A 17507-nucleotide genomic window follows, 5' to 3' on the forward strand; every position below is an offset into this window, starting at 1 on the left:
TCAAAGTTGTCCCCTAGAAAACGACTGACAGTTTCATTTTTTAAGAGACCATATTATCCTTGATGATGTTATTCTTCAGCCCACATCAAACCAGATTAATAATCAGTTCACCACTTTAGAAACTTGAATATGTGTCTTTAGGTGACACCAGTGAAAATACTGTCCCAATTTTGGAAAAGCTGCTTTACGCAACGTAAATGATACCAGGAAGGTACTCATAATGTGGGAGCCCAAGCATAATAGACCCTTTGGTCAACTGGAATTTTGGGTCTTGGTTTCAAAAATATGTGAAAAACTCCTTTTGCAAATCTGGCTTCACCCTGAGTAGCTTTAGGTACTTAGCTAAGGTACCCAGGGTACCTCCTGTTCTTTTGTAGGAAGGGAGAGACACCTTCAGAAGCTTCAGATACACCAAATACATCCTTTAACATGGCCATTGGGTAAAAACTCCTGACTACATGATTTTGTGTGCAAAACCTACTTATGCACTGAAATTTGAGATAAATATTTATACTGAAATCCACTGTCAAGTGCCAGCTCAAAAAATGGATTCCAACTGGGGAGAAAAAAAATTGAAGCTGCAGTTATTTGGTTTCTTCAACTAACTTTGTGTCTGATTTACAGTCTGTGACTTCTAGATATTTTAGAGGAAAAGCAACACAAGGGGAAATAAATGGAAAAATTCCCATTCAGCCAGTGGGTCAGTATCCTAACTCACCATCTAGAGTAACACCAACTAATTATCCCTTGGCAATTCAGGCTAGTAGTCCCCCAAAGCCTAAATTAATAGTGAAGACACTACTGGGGCAAGGAAAGGAGCAAATTTTCTCTTTCTAAGAGCTTAAGAAAAGAAATACCATAGCACTTTACTCATCATCTAACAAGCATTTCACAGATGTCACATAGCTGTATAGCTGGTAAGAACTATTATTAAACAAAGTTATTAAAGCAATGACGTTCAAGAAATAAGCAACTCCAACTCTTAAGCAATACTTTCTGGTCTTGGTATTGTTTAACATGCCAGCCTAGGCAAAACATGATGTAATGCACGTTCTTCTGAGGTGCTAATTCTGCATTTGGTTTCCTTGTTTTGGAACCCCTGGGATGAAAGTGGCCTCCAGGCAAGCAGGTTAAAGATCATCTCCAGCAGAACCGGGTAAGTGTTCCTCAATCTGCTGCATGTGGGCAGGTCATTGAAGAACAACCCTTTGCCATGGATAGCACGGATTATATGGGCTAGCTCGAGGAAAGATAAAGCAAGAACACAATCTGTTATTCAGTTGTGTAGATATTTGTGGCAGCACTTTTTTCGAGAATCTTGCAAATTTGTTATCCGACGCTCAGATGTAAGCAGATACCAAAACAACTTTATTTCCATACGCTTCTAAACCGAGCCGTCCTAACGAGGAAGGATGCCTGTTTTTTTTCCCCCCTGCTTCCTGTTGGGAATCAAATCCATATTGTATTCATTTCAGTGAGGCAGGGTGGGGGGAAGTCTGCAGAGTCAGAGCTGTTCTCAATGCCCATCTGCTGCACAGTCCACGCGGGGCTGACCCGGGGGCTGAGAACTGGGAAGCTGAAGGAGCGGGGTGGGCGTAGGGGCCACACAGCTTTGGGAGAGCCTCCCAAGTGTTGGCACCGTCTCTTACATTGGATACTGCAAAGTAAAATAGGCCACTGCCTCCTCGCAGGGAGCAGAAGGGAGCTATTGTGTGGCTGTGGGTCCCTCGAAGTAGCCCAAGACATTAAAGTGGGCCTTTGTTTCAACTGTTTATCTTGGAAATCTCTTTGGTTCGCTCTGACCTGCTCCAAGTATGCTTGGTATTCAACAACAATCTCCTGAATTAGCCCTACCCTAACAAAGTCAGCGAGAGCTTGACTGGATTATATGGGCTAAAGCTGCTGTGCTTGTTCTATACCTAGTGTGTTTCTGTAAGACAAATCATCTTTAATTGCACATGAATATCCTCGAGGTTCCAGTGACCCTGAAAAATTGGTTGTATAGCAAAAATCTGTTTTGAGAAGAGCTTCTGGAGTCATCTCCCTGACTTCTTTTACTGGTTTTGTTTTTTTTTTAATTTTCTTCTCAAATATAGAATGAAATCCACCAACCAAATCACCTGTAAAATGAACAGGATTGAAAAAGCAAAAGCTTTTTGTTAAACATCCTAATTCAAATGAAAATATTTCGTGGGGATATGCTACAGAAACTACTTTTAAAGGAGAAAGTACTTTGACACCACTGAAGAGCACCCAGTCCCTGCACCTGCACCTACTGCTCTGTCCTGTGACCACCTTGATCAGCTGAAGGCAGGATGAAGTATGGTAGGCTTGTTCATTAACCCTTCCTTCAGGGTACAGAAATTTAATGCAGTTAAGTTTCAAAGCATCCTTTGTGAACAGTGTTATACTCCTTATCACTCTGAAGAGCAAAACGAGGGGCAGGTCTCAGAGATGCTGAGCAGCATCTCTGCCAGCTCCCCAGTGCAGGGAATGGCAGTGAAGGGAGGGACCCCAGCCTGCTGAAAGGCAGGTGAGGGGCAGGGATGAGGGCCACATGGGCAAGGACCTGGGGAAAGGCTGAGACTGGTCTGGAGTCCAGCTAAACTGAAATCAGGATGGATATTGCCTCCTGTATGGATTTCTGAAATGGACCACCTATTCTTCTGCATTGCTGCAATACACATATAAATTATATTGTACATAACATGCAATCTGCTGAAACAGAGAAACGTATTGGAATAACACCGTTTATTCAGGATGACTTGAAAATCTAATGTGCTTTATTTTCATAAGTAGCACAAGTGGTTGGTTGTTCACAGCTGTTTATCCTGAGACTTCTCGCTACCAGACCTGGCTTTTTGTTAAGATATTTGCCAGCTTCAAGCATTTGACATGAACCTTCCCTACCTGAGGTGTCACTAGCTGGCCAAAACTGGATTTAAAAAAAAGAATTCCAGCTAAATTCAGTTCCTAGCAAAATTTTAAAAATCCATAGTTTTTCCCATGGCTGAAGAATTTGTGTGTTTGGCTAACACCACCATCCCTTCCAGACAGACAGGTCCATTTGGGACATACCAGGGATAGGACAGAGAGGTACACTTTTCTTGTTGCTTAGGAATTAACCACAGCACAGGAAATCTGAAGTTTGCACTGGACATCTGAGTGCTCCTCTCCACACTCATCATTTTCCTCTCCTTGTATAAAAATTTATATATCCTTGGTGTTGTATGTTCCATGGCTTTAAGATTTTCTATTTAAGATTTTTATCAGTTCCAAGTTCAGGGAACTTTGTATTTAGGACTCTGGCTCACTTGTTGTAAACTCACAAATTTATGAATTCCTGAATCAGTGTTCTACAGTCTTTTTCCTTGTTTTCTGAAGTGATAAGCTATATCCAAACAAGAAGATAAAATTCCCAAGCCTCTTTCAGAAAGTGAGATAATTTATTGTGTTTTATGGCAGAAAAATCAGACAGCTGTTTTTTTTTTTTTTTTAAATTTTGGATTTATCTGAAATTTAATCCTGTGTAACCAAACAACTAGCTTATGACAATCTGCAGTGTCAGAAATCAGAAATCATTAGGTCTGTTGTTATTTGCTTTAGTTGTATCACTATAACAGCAATGAATGCTACAGTTTAAGGCCTGAAACATCAGAATAAAGAAAAAATAATTAGCTGTAAACCTATGTTCCTGATCCCTCTGTAGGTGCTACCCCAGGAGTATAAAGTCTGTATTTGGACTGCGAGACATAAAAGCACTTTGCAGACTGCGTTGCAAAGCACAGCCCTTCCAAATGGAGAATTCAGTTCAGGGTGCAAAATATTTCTTTCCACACAAAATCCTTAAACCCATTTAGCTGTTAGAGAAGACAATTCACAGATCAATTGAGAAAACAAACATGAAAACTTACATCAAGTATTTCCTTGTTGGCTTTTGGTGATGTAGCCTCTCTCAACTCTTTAATAGCAACGGGAATTTTAACCTTCTCCCCTTCTGGGATCCAAAGTCCCTATGAGAAAGAAGCACAAAGTTATTCAGTCTCACATCTAACAGGTTAACTCTCACAGTTATATATGTTTTACATCTTCTAAGTAGATTTACATGTTCTGAGCAATGGGAAGACGTGGTGAACAACAAAAATATGCAAAAAATGTGTCTCATGGGTGGCTACAAAATCCTGTTAACGTGGTGGTATTTCTCTTTCAGTCACCTCTACTATATTTTTTTGAAGAAACATGTTCCTTACTGTCCCTGTCCCAAGAGATGCATAAAGAACATTTTTTGCAGATGAAAATCTAATTATTACAGCATCGCAGCAACTGCATGTGCAAAACCTTGCCACTCCCAATTTATAAATCATGGGGTGAAAAGAATTAGCATTTTTTCATTAAAACCAGTTGGTATCTATCCTGTACAAATAGTCCAGTCCTATGCAGTGGCAGGGAAGTCTCTGTCCAGCTGGTACAGTGCTCTACATCTACAGTGTCAGGAGGCCATTTAGGTGGCAGGTCAACAGTGTGTCCACTGGGAGGACATACTGCTGAAGTACCCAGCAATGCAGGTGCACATCTTTTCATGTCCCTGAAGTTTCTAGTCATAGCTGGAAGCCTGCTTCAGAATACAGAGCTTTATAAAGAGATATATCAACCTACAGTTAATATTTCAGTACCACTGGCAAAGCCTGAAACACATATCCTGAATAAAAGGAGGAGCACAGAAAAGTGGAACTTGATGAAGAAACACGGGGGATAAACAAACACCAAGAGAAAAAATACCTTGTGGACCTACACAACTGAAGGTGTGTAGACACTTGGACGCATCTGAGCCAGTTCTAATGAAAGAGCGATTGAAAATTATAAAAACAAGACCCCAGATGACACACAAGAATGGCTTAGCCCTAAGCTGACCAAATTGCATTTCTTTTTTTTTTCTTAATATTCTCAATAGGGTGAATTTGACTGTGGCAGTTTTCAAATCAAGATTTTTGTTTTCCAGGTTCAGCAATACGGCTTCAGCAACATCTTACATACACCTTGTCCTGTTACCCAGTTCATAACTCAGCTACTGATGACTGAGTCATCTTTCTACCACTCAATAGATATATGCCACAAAATCTAGTTGAAAAAAAAAAACCCTACACAATGGTCACAGCTCCCAGTTCATACTTTGTTGGGTGGCTTCTGCATGAGGGAGCAAGATGGAGAAGAGAAACATGGTGATCTTACCTTATAAACAGTGCCAAAAGCTCCAGAGCCTAAAACTTTGACCTTTTTAAATTCTGTTTCCTTCAGAATTCTCAGATGAGCCTGGTTTGGCGCCTCCCCGCTGGGTGTCAGTGGTTCGACAAGCTGGTGCAGACAGAAGATGATGTTAGAAGGATACACAGTCTAGAAGGTTGAACACTTTGGGGAAGCAAATAAACCCTTCCTTTAAAATCATGAATATTTTATTTCATGGGGAGTTTATGGGAGGATAGCTCTGCTCTGATTCACAGGAATAAATACCTAAAGCGGCTCCAAAAATCACAGAGTGGTGACTGCCATTTTGAAGGAGAATGAAGGAAAACTACTGCTTAAATGGAGGTTTGGACTTCAAAGACTTAAAATGCAGCATGAAAAAGAATGTAATTGCAACAGATCCTAAAGGAGATTTTTTTTTTTTTTAACTCGTGAATAAATTATTAAAATGTTTAAAATAATGGGCAAGAATCACCTGCAACCTTTCAGGTCTGCTCTTGTTTAACTGGATGAAATTCCCAGGGTACCAGTGGTTCCCCCAGACCACAAAGTGTATAAGCAGCAATTGAAATTCTGATAGTGATTCTTTCCTCAAGAAAAAGATGCCGAATTGGCTATCAATTTTTTCAAAATTTAATCTAAGTCTTATTGCAAACAGCAGTAATGCTCTCCAAACGAAGGTATTTAACACTTTTATGATGCATAAGTCAGCTTTTTCCCCTGCTGTCTCTCCTTTTGCCTTCCCTTTGAATAAAACCATATTTAGCTAGATTCAACTCAGTTTTTTTTTTGCTCTTTTATATATGAGGTACCCAGAAGGTGATGCTATAAGGCACATAAAGCCATCCAAAACGAAAAAGTGGAGTAGAAACCTTGCTCATGCCCAACAGGGCGAACCATTCACTTTGATGGTTTTGTGCTAAAAACAAACCAAAACCAAGACATAAATACTTCCTCAATTCCTTTCCCTGATCTCCTCTTTTTTTCTGCAGGATCAGGCACGCACCTGATCAAGGGGGTAAAATTTTCAAAAGCACTTCAAGCTGCCACAGGAGCCTCAAGGCTTGTCTGAAGCAACACATGATTTTAGGCTGAAGATCTACGCAGCAAGGTGGTATGGATCAGCAAACACATTGCACCTCACCCTGAAGCTATGTTTTTTTTTCTGAGTAGACAATATCAATGACTATTCCTTGGGATTGAGACATCTTTTTAAATCTTTTGAAAATTAGACCCAGAGGGATCAGATTTTTGAGATTAACTGAGAAGGTGATAGATGCACGCCGCCTCTTTCCTGGGTAGCGTGGCAGACGCTGCGTTTTCCAAGCCCAAGGGATAGCTGAAGTACAAGGCTTTAGCACAAGCACGGAGCTTTAATTCTCTGGTAAAAGGAGGATGGCCCCCCTTTGGCCCAAAAAAAGCACTGGGTGTTGCAGCTGTGCCAGCACCGCTCACCTCCCTCTCCTGCAGCAGCCGGCGCAGGGTCCGCTTTCTGACGATGTGGCGTCTCCGCAAGTAAAGGCCGATGCCCAACCCGACCACCACCAGGCACAGGAGACCTCCGACAACACCAGCTGCGATAGACGGAATTTTGGAGCTGCAACACAGGAGGAGATGCAGAAGGAGAAAAAAAAAATTCTTAGTTGTGAGATTTTAAAGAGGCCTTATAGAGGTTGCATGAAGCCTTAGGTTTTGATCAAGCACATACTCTGGGCAGCCACAAAGAGCCTATTTGACATTTCAGATTTCTTGGGCATCTGCATTTTCAAGTTTCTGTTCAAAGTCTTCACTCTTCTCTCAAACTTGAAATCGGAATTGACCCTCATAGCTTAAGAGAAAGGATTTCTGCTCTGACAAACCCACCGAGCACATGAGCATCAAATCTGTGATGCCTGTGTACTCCATCTGTGGGCAGTCTGCATATGATCAGACACACGAAGCATGTGGAGAGGAGGAGATCTGGGAAGGCATAAGCAGTTGTGATACCTGCGGTGGAGCTGACACCTCACCATTACTGGAGGGGCCAGGCTGTAAGGGTGAGATGACCTGCCTTCACAAGTACAAATGTCTGAGGCCAGGTGTTGTGTGTGCCATCCCTGTTGCATGTACAGTTTGCTGCCTCTTTGTTAGAGCCTTGGTAATTTCAAATTAAGGTTGAAAAGAAGAACTTGGTTTCCGAGGTTGTTTTTTGGTCTGTACTTAGATATCCGTGCCAGCTTTTTTCTCAGTTGCCCCAGGGATTACTATTAAATGCGGTCACTTTTAACATTACTTCTAGGCTGAATTTCTCTTGCCATAGCATGACTTTGTGGAAAGAAAATAAATCCCCCTCTTTCAGCAAAAGAAGCCTGTTAACTTGTTGTATGAACTTGAGCATGTCATGAGGCCAAACAGTTTGATACAAGACACAGTGTGACAAATGGGCATCCATCTGGGAACAGAACTGTTGGAGATGTGCAGATCACAGGCCCTCTGCTTCTCTGAGTCCTCCATAATGCAGGTAACTACATCAACCCTAGATATCTCTTTCTCTCTCTCTCTGTCCTTAATCCTTTCCTTTTCCATCCCCTCTTTTTGTTGCCAGTAACAGATCCCAAGTCTCACCTTGACAAAAAAAAGGCTAAGCAGAACAAGATTTCGAAGTCTTGTGCCAGTAGCAATATTTCTCAGTCCTTTAAACCATTTTTATAGGTCTGAGTCTGCTCTAAGCTGTCAGTTCCCTGTACAGAGCTGAAGACTGAAGTCCCAGCCTCGCAGTGTCCAGTGTGGAAATGTAAACACACATGCATTCTTTCCAGGTCTGCCATTAATTGTAGCAGATGAAATACTCACCCATTTGGACAGCCTTCAAGACCTGGCCCTTTGCACCTGTGAAAACAAATGAACGTTAACAAACGTAGTAGCTCTGGCCTACATACTTCTATAATTCCAGCTAAGAAGAGTGCTACTGATCGAAAAGCTTGTGTTTCAGCGCAGTCCAAGCATTAACATAGGAATTTATAATAGTCATACACTCCACCAAATATCAGTCAGTGACCTTGCTCCAAAAATCTTTTATCTAGAGGAACAGCTATGCTGCATACTCAGTTTAGAGAATGTTTTAAAACAATTTTCGGTCGCATGGTAGAAGGGGGGGAGAACGCAGATACGCAAAATTCGTGGATTCCCTGGCTCTGCATGGACATCAGCATTAGTGCAGGAGCTCAGGGCTGACTGTGGAGGAGAACAGAAGCACACGTGGAAAGGACAAGGATAGAAATAAATGTGGAAATGTGTCATTGCAGACCCTCCAGCGTATCCTTGTTTCCTGATAAGGTAAAGATTTCTACTTTCAGACTTCCTATTGCAATGGAAAACAGGGACTCCCATCAAAAAAAACAGGATTTGACAGCACTCTCTCTGGCTAGTTTGTGGGCATGTGTCCATGATATTTTTCTTTTGGAATCGATAGTCTTATGTTACTGGTAATGTAAACAGGTACAGCAGCTATCTAGAGAGCCAGGAACTCTACTAGCAAGTCATTCACCCTCCATTGGAGCTTAAAATTCTCAAAATTAATTTTGGCAGCCCAATGCAAAAAAAACAACACAGATGAAAGCACAGTGACTGCGTTCACTTGATGGTCTAATGGGCATGAGAGGCACTGGGAATTCCCCAAGCGCTGCTGGGCTACGAGATGGATGCTCTGCATGGGAATTGTGGTCTTTGTGGTGCCTGCTGAGGAAGGAGAGCATTACAGAGAGGGGGTGACATCACCTCTGAAAAACAGAGCACAGGAAGGAGTGAAGTCCAGTTTGTGGTATCCGCTCCCCGCGCTGACTTAAAGAAAATAGATCGTCTCGAAACAAATTCAGAGGAGGTCAAGCAGGGGATAAGGAGTGAGCCCGTGCCAGGAAAACTGCTCTGAAATCCCTTTCGCTAAGAGGAGGAACCAGAAAAATTTCAGATTGTTAGGTAGAGTTGCAGATCTTATGACTTGGTCTAGGTCTGGGGAAGGAAGAGGTAAAGCAACGACTAATTTTAGTGGGTTTTTATTTGTTTGTTTGCTTTCATTACTCTGATCTTCCCTCATGTATTTGCCTTGTTTCTGGGCCAACGCAGTGCTCCAAGACCCAGCAACTGGAAGGTCTTGTAAGTTCACTGGGCTCCCATGCAAGAATGTGCATCCTGGTGTCCTGGACATGCTGGAAGTGCTGTGCATACCAATTCCCAGATCCCGGGTACTCAGCTTTGTTAGCTCTGCTATCTGCATACGGCTTGCTTTGTTTGCTGAGTTGTGTAACTAAGCACAGAGAGGCTGCACGTGCAGAGCAGAACCACCAGCTTGTTTATAGTCATAGGAGGCTGATCTTGCTTCGGGTGCTCAATAGAAAACTGATCTAAGACTCCAGATCTCATCCTATCGTGCTCTACTGCCCAGACGTGAATTTCTACATGCTAATGCAACAAAGCATGTGTGGCTGCCCTTGAATAAGACTGTGAAATTAAAAGACCTCACTTTATTTCATAACATGGTTATTGTCCCTCAAAGTATCTCTTCCTCAAAATTCTGTTTTGCCATGCTACTTTATAATGGCTAGTCCTCTATGTGCTTTCTAACACCAAACAGAATTGGCTGACAGTATTTACAATCTGAGTTCTTTTCCTACACCTCAGAATAGGAACAGAAGAAGCGTAGGTTTTTATCTGTCCCCTTCTTTTTTCCCCATCCATATCAAGTTTGGGTGGATAAAGTAAAAAGGTATCTGGGAAGAAAACGACAGATCAGCTTGTCCTTTTCAAATCCCATGTGGTTTTCTGATCCATTTCACAAGTCAGAGAAGAAACAACACCTATGAGAAATATCCATCCAGGACTACATATAACTATCTTTCTTATTGTGGAATTTTACGATGACACTCAACATAAGTAACTCAAGTTTTATGGAATCTAAACAATCACTTTTTCCATTCCTTAGTAATTTTTCTTCTGGTTACAGAAACCAAATGAGACTTAGGTTATGAAGTGCCTGAACCTCAGATGGATATAGGAGCACTTGTAGTCTCTGAAATATTTCTCTACTCATTGGAAAATTATTACTGTGTACAGTTCCTGAAAATTGTTTACTTCTGAACTCAGTATTTCATTTGACTATGTAAATATTACTTGTCCCAGTGCAGACACAGCTATTTATTTCCCAAATCCATCAAGATTTTAACAACTTTCTCCTCGACCCATAGTTCCTAATTTGATGTGATACAGTCAAGTTGTTATGCCTTAAGGCCTTTCAGAAAGGACTCACACTGTAACAGCCTAAGTTACTTCACAGTCATAAAGGAAATTAAAAACCAGTGGGCTTTTCAAAGCTTTACAGAAACTTTACTTTGTCCTCTTCTCTCATTAACCTTTCAAGTGTGACAAAGGCATAACATTCGCACTATGCTGCTGCAACCTTCCCTCTTGGACCCCCTGGCCTCTTTCTCACCTGCCCCAAAAATCCCCTGGCATTTAACACAAGGACTGGTGAGACACACAGTGTTAGTAGCAACTGGGGAGGCAGGATGTGTCAGTATTGGCTTCTCTTCTCCTTGCTCATTCCCTCCAGTGGTTGTGCCTGTGTCTGAGTTTAATTCCTGTACTCCGTGAGACCAAATCCTTCAACACTGAGCAGATTAATTAAGCTAGTGAGTGTCATTAGATGCTGAAGGTATAGACAGGGTAATTCCAGGGCTTTTGAGATGTTGCTTTCACATATTCTCAGCTGTACTAGAGGCATGGCAAAAGGAAGGCTGTGCACAAAATCCCCAAGAGAGTACAGGAGAATTGGGAAAGAAGGAGTTTTTTGGGCTGAGCAGGAGAAAACTTCCTTCATTCTATGCCCTAATGAAGGCTGAAAAACTGACTCAGCAAAGAAAATGATTCTTTGTGGGATTACAAAGGGATTCTTGAAGGGATTCTTTGTGGCATTACAAAAGAAGTGATGTACTACCAGTGCGCATACCTAAAATGCAAAAACAAAGTTTGTGACAAAACTCAGCTGGGAAAAGAAGCCCTTTGCTTGCAGCTTCTTCAAATAAGGAAAAAAGAGAGAGATCCTGGGAACCCTTACCAGCATGACTACTGAAGTAAGCACACTTAATCATGCTGATAAGATTTTGTTGGCTCTACCCGTGAAATTGGACAAGGACAGAAATGAAGTTGTTGTTTCTTGTTGTGCAGGAATTGCTGAGACTGTGGTTTCTAAGGATGCAAAAACTTTGTGAGACAGATGTTTTCCACCCACTGCTGAACAGATCCCATTCCCGCAGCAAAATGAGGGAAAGGCGTGAAGAGAAGTGGCGTTACTGATGGATTGCCTTCACGGGGACAACGCTGCATATTCCCACACCGTGCCACTGACACTGCCTCCTTACTCGTCAATGCCACTGGCCTCAGAGGTACCATCTGTATAGCACAAACAGCAACACTACCTCCTAGCTCTCTCAAGCCCTTCAAGCACACAGCCTATTTCTTCTGCCCCATTTGGGCAGCAACTCAAATGGGGTGATTCACCGTGTTTACAATGTAACTGATGCAAATTCAGTCCATTTTTCATGTAAAAGATGAAATTGATACTATTTTTTATGTTCTGCCTGGAAAACACGGGGCCAAATACACAGAGCCATATGTTAGGTACCCCTCATTTTTAAAAAAAAACCCTCCCTACTGTAACCCCATCTCCTGCCAGACTCCTGTGGTACCCCCATCCACTGCCAAAGCCAGGCAGGAATCGACTTCCCTGATGAAGTCTGCCCTGGGAACTTGCTGGTGCACTAAAAGCCACTGCATGGCTCGTCGTTGCACCCCTGCCTGGCAGATTACATTCTCCAAGTCTGCATTTATTTGAGCCTAGTGTTTGATCTCGCTACCAAGGCCGCGCAGTGGAAAGCCTTGTTCAGATGTGGTTACTCATTACGCTGCTCCGCTAATCAGCTGCACTTCCATGTGGCCAGTTAGAAGGAGGATATTGGATCTCCGTGGCCAGTTTGTATCAGTAGGGACTACCGAGGTCATTAACAAAGAGCAAACTTATAAAGATTCCTTTTCAACTGAGGGAATTTGTTCTCAGGCATTGCAGTGGGAAGCCCTGATAAGTCTTGCCTGCAACTATAACAAAATCAGGGGGCATCACTGTAAATTGCGGCAAATCTACATAGGTAGTACAACTGCCATCTGAAAATCAGTGCACTGAACTTTACTAGGAGCACTAGAAAGGGCTGTTTCTTGCCAATTTCACCCTTCATCTCCTTTTTTCCATGAAGTCGAGGTCCTGGCAGTTGGATTAGCTAATACACAATGGGATGATGGTTGGTCTCCTCTCTTGCAACACATATTACAGGCATACTATAGAAGGATTTTGGATCAGACAGGCCTGCAGGGTAAAAGGGAGGGGCCTGTGAAGGAAAATACGCCAAATGTGTGTGGTTTTTTGCTCTGAAAGCATCAGTGTAGCAATCAACTCTCAAACCCTAAAACCTTTTACTGCGCATCCTATGTCTTTTGCAGGTTGGAAACCAGGCGAGGAGACAGTTGTTACTTGTCATGTAGGTTAACTAGTTCAATTCACAGCTTGTTCCAGGTGGCAGTTTAAGTGTGCCCCCGAAACGAGGACAAAAATGGGGTTACTGTGATGCCCATTAATAATGCCACACTCTGGAGGCAAGCAAGGCTTTCAGCTCAGACCAAGTGCTAGCATATGGAAAGAAGAAGAGAGAAAAATTAAAACACCATGTTATTCAGCTGGGGGTTTCCCTCCTGAAAATTGAAAAGTGTGGATAAAGATGGGCCTTAGGAGTCCAGCATCCACCAGATGTCACTGATGTTCCTCCCAAAACCAGAGGACCCAGCCACAAGCCAGGTGGGGGGGAAAAAAGTTCATCACTGCTGCGTGAGTTCTGTAAAATTCCAGGAAATTTTACATTTAAGTTATCAAGAAAACCTGTTTCAAACCCCCTAAACCATTTATTTTTTTCTGCCTTCCGTGTAAAGATGAAGCACCACTGAATTTTTCCTATTTACGAAGTCTGCCACACTCTGCTTACATTACCTGTGTACTGCTGACCTCTCATGTTCCCTGCTAGTTCTTCTCAGTAGTTTGACATGGGACTGTCAGGAAGAGAAGCAGCTCAAGACGAGCTGTTCCCCCTATTTCTTTTCTTCCCTGTCTCCATTTAAGCAAGGTTTTACTCACCCCCGGGTGCAGTTTGGGTGGCAGAGCTGGCAAACGGCATTGGCGTCGGCGTATTTCCAGACGAGGGTGTCATTCTCACCCAGCACCCCCGCTGGGCAGGATTTCACGCAGTGGGGGCCATCTATAAAATGGGCACACTTCATGCAGTTGTCAGGACCCTGCAAAGAGAAGCAACTTGTTTATAATGCCCTTCAATCAGCCTGTTCAGGAGAAAATTCAGAAGATAAATCTAAGTGCCTTCCACTGCTGGAAGTTTTCAGCGTCATCTGGTTTTATTCTTGCAAGCAATTGCTGTTGTAGGATGGACCATACAAAAGGTAGTCCCTGCTCCTTAAAGCTAGCAATTTTTTGCCTTTCAGATTTGCTTCTTTTATCCTGGTCTGCCTTCTGCCTGGTCGGAAAAGCTACATTTTTCATTTTAAGTGGGGAATATTTTAATGGCACCTCAATAAGGTGTTGTCTGAAAAATCTTACGGCTCGGCAGATATCTGGTACAATCTACCATCACACAATTTAAAACATTGGACCTGCTGACACCCTCTTGAAGTACTGGCCTCAAATCATTATTTACCTGGTTTCTCAGCACAGGTTCTTTCCTCTGTTAGAGAGAAGCATGGAGTAACGGAGGCAACCCAAGGAGTGCATGAATTTTATATTTTTTTTTTTTACTTTGAAAAGCACTTAGTTTGTGTTTAAAGGAATTGCCTTTCGCCATTTTTGGCAGAACCGTTTTTATTAGGACTGTAACAGCACCATGAATGACCTAAATATTTTAAAGAAGGGGAACTAGCAATTCTGGGTCAAATTCCACTATGGAGAAAAACCAGGCAAGATCCAAGTGCCAGTTGCAGTGGGACTACAGTAATACATACTATAAGAAAATTATTTTAACCACTGTAATGTCTAAGGGCCATTATAATAGACTGATTACTAGATGCTGAGCAAATATGGAACAGGGGGGTGGTCACTGCCTGAAGGACCTTATAATGTTAATAACATCCCTGAGACCATGGTGCTAGAAGGGAGGATGGAAATGCTTCACATTACTGGGCAGTGACTCTTCAAACTGATGATGGGCAAGGGTCAAACACTCAGAGGCTGCTGGGTGTTTAAAGAGTTGGGTCAAACAGCACAGGGGAGGAACTTTGATGAGAGCAGGAGATTTGATCTCAATTACAAGAAAGAAAAAAAAAAAAGAGAAAACTGGAGTTTTACAATAAGATACAAGTTTGATCTATCTTGTTCACATCAGCATGGCAGTTCAGTATCTACGTGTCCCTCAAATGTTTGCCAAATTACTGTATTGTCACATACATAAGTAAGTCTTTTTTTTCCTGTGTAGAATTAAAAATTAAAGGCCCTACAATGCCTGTGACTGTGGATTGCATGTCACAAAAGAAAAATAACACCCTGAGGTTTCCTGTCCTGTTCCTGCTCCCCTACCCCAAGATCTTGACTTCTAACCTTTCCCACCTCTGGTCTGCCTCAGAGAGGAGTAAACGAGACCTCAGGACTATCTCAACATGGGAAATACTTATTAATACATAGTTTGAGGTTTGCTAAGGTGAATCTGCTCTTACAGGTCCAGTGCAGGTTGCATTGTATGCAGTGTTGTTTTGCACCAGGCACTCAGGGTGGCAGGGTAGGCACTTGGAGTCCTTTTCAAACTCTCTTGGCTCCCTGGAAAACAACAACAACAACAACAAAAGAGAAATCATTAAATCCCAGGCTGATTAGTGAGTGATAAATTGTGGTCTTCTCTCCTTTTCCTGAGTATTCCACTTTAAATCAACCGAGATGATGATGGTGCTGAGACAGTAGGAGGTACAGGGGGACCCTCTTGGCTACACCAGTAGCACTCCTGAGGACATAAGAGTAAGGGAAATTTGGTTGACAGTGAAACACATGGCATTCCAGATTGCACGCTACAAATTAGTTTACATTCCCTTTTAAGCTAGTGCCACAGAATATTCACCACCATTTCTAGAGGCTTTTAAAAGGTAGTGATGCAAAGAGATCAGCAAAAACAGTTCAAGTGATTCCAAGGCTACAAATAATAATTAGGAAAGTTAAACAGCAAGGCACTGATAATTAAATTCATGTCCTCTCTACAACACACAATGAATCATTAAAATATGAAAGTTGGGAACAGATGGTTTCAATAGCAATAAAGCTGTTCCACTTCAAGTAATGGTGTTATTAATTAAACTAAATCTACCCATCATTTGACACAAAAAATGCCCAGATCTGCCCTTCAGGTTATAATAGCTGCTGGAGAGAATTCACTTAAGGAAAGACAGCTGCTGAACTACAAGTCACTAGAGAAATACAAACATCAGAGGCATTAGCACCCTGACAAGTACTTGCTTAATACTTGTGAGCTTTAAAAGTCAAAGCTTTATTGAAAAGTCCCTGTAATTTTCATTGCTAGATGTACCTTTCCCACCTACATCACCTGTTGAACTGCCTGAAAAACCCAGGCACAGCCCTGACACACAAGCAGTAATGTGTTCTCAATGGCCTGAGTGAGGCTGAAGCAATAATTTTGCCCTGAAATTGCTGTTCTCAGTGATTTTTGCATGAAAGCTCACTCTCCCTTGACTGCAACTCTGCAAAGTGCAAGGGTGAGCTGCTCATCTGAGCAAACATGAGTCCCTGGCTCTGGGGATGACTGAGCTCCTGGGGACTCTAAATGGCTCTGGCTCTCACCCAAGGTACTTGACATAACAAGTCACAGCTTGGATTTTCACCAGGGTTTTAAGCTCCTTTATTACTTATGAGAAGGAGGCATAAGGCTTAGCCTCCTTGGGCCTACAGATACTCTCCTTGTGGGTTTAAGGGGATGTTTTTTTAGCAGTTCACCATAGCAGGAACAAACTCCCAAGCAATACTGATCGAGAAAGAAGAGGTACCTCAACTAGGTACTCTGTTCACGTAACATCTCTGCAAAGCTGGTGAAATCCCACGCAACCAGAGACCCTACTTTTTGCTTCTTGCCAGCTACAACGTATTTTAAAAACCAAAACCCCCAAATTATCACCAAAACCTCATGCACTCCTGAGAACAGCTTACCCTTGTAGGATGTTGCACTGTTTCACGCACTCCTTCTGGCGAGCAAAAAACCTGCAGGAGAAACAGTGGAAGGGTCCTGGGCCCCAGCAGCCCACATCTGAGCACAGGGGGTCACAAACATGCTTGGCAGCAGCTGAGAAAGAAACAAAGATAAGAAAAGCCATGAATGCCAAGGCAAGAGAGAGCTCAAACTCTCCACCCTCACTCCATCTGACCAGAAAGTTTCTCCAATCTGTTCCAAAGCACACGTGAATGCTCCAGGCGGTGTGGAAGAGGAGAAATCATGCTTAAGTCCCAAAGCCTGGAACTAAGAGTGACTTCTGGTCTTTCAAAATAAGAACAAGCTCCTCTGTGACAGCCTAACAGATGTATAATAACACTACTAAATCAGGCTGAGAGAGCTGGGGTTGTCCAGGTTGAGGAAGAGATAGTTACAGGGAAACCTTATCAAGACTTTTTAGTACTTAAAGGGGGCATATAACAACTTTTTAATAAGGCCTGTAGTGTCAGGACAAAGGTAAATGGTTTTAAACTGAAGAGTCGATTTAGAATGGATGTAATGAAGACATAGTTCTAGTGGAAGGCATCACTGCACATAACAGTGAGGTTAGTCTAGATGACTTTTAAAGGTCCCTTTTCACACAAAACGTTCTGTGATTTCATGATAAATTTCTCAAACATAAAATATTCATATTCTGCAAAAAGAAATCATTATATTTTGGCCCAGGGACCACTGCAGTCAACAGCAGTATGGTTGAACCACAGCTTTGACCTTGTCAATAAAGCCCAATGTTAGGAATTAACTTTGTAGCTTCACAGTGCTCACAGGGGTGAAGGAACTCCTGATCTGCTGGACACCGTGACGTCCACATTCTTGGTGGGAAAAAAAAAAATCCCACTTTTCCCTCACCAGGTTCATTAAAGGAGTATCACTGATGAATTTTGTAGCCAGAGAAACAGGGGGAAAAAGGCTTTGCTTGAATCA

The 17507-nt window shown here is 42.3% G+C and overlaps 1 protein-coding gene across 2 annotated transcripts in view; it reads right to left on the reverse strand.

Moving 5' to 3' along the window:
- EGFR (epidermal growth factor receptor) overlaps positions 1–17507 on the reverse strand; it is a 150697-nt gene that overhangs the window by 13283 nt on the left and 119907 nt on the right. For both annotated transcript variants that reach the window (XM_027883267.1, XM_027883266.1), the window contains exons 13-19: positions 16523–16655; positions 15031–15130; positions 13451–13608; positions 8074–8109; positions 6697–6838; positions 5230–5352; positions 3915–4013 (exon numbers count right to left, since the gene is read on the reverse strand). In XM_027883267.1, coding sequence (XP_027739068.1) covers positions 3915–4013; positions 5230–5352; positions 6697–6838; positions 8074–8109; positions 13451–13608; positions 15031–15130; positions 16523–16655 — 791 coding nt within the window. The remainder of the gene's footprint in view (positions 1–3914; positions 4014–5229; positions 5353–6696; positions 6839–8073; positions 8110–13450; positions 13609–15030; positions 15131–16522; positions 16656–17507) is intronic.

The sequence above is a fragment of the Empidonax traillii genome, unplaced genomic scaffold (assembly GCF_003031625.1).
Source record: "Empidonax traillii isolate 1590-97213 ecotype Southwest subspecies unplaced genomic scaffold, ASM303162v1 scaffold122:size1458747, whole genome shotgun sequence".
NCBI lineage: Eukaryota > Metazoa > Chordata > Aves > Passeriformes > Tyrannidae > Empidonax > Empidonax traillii.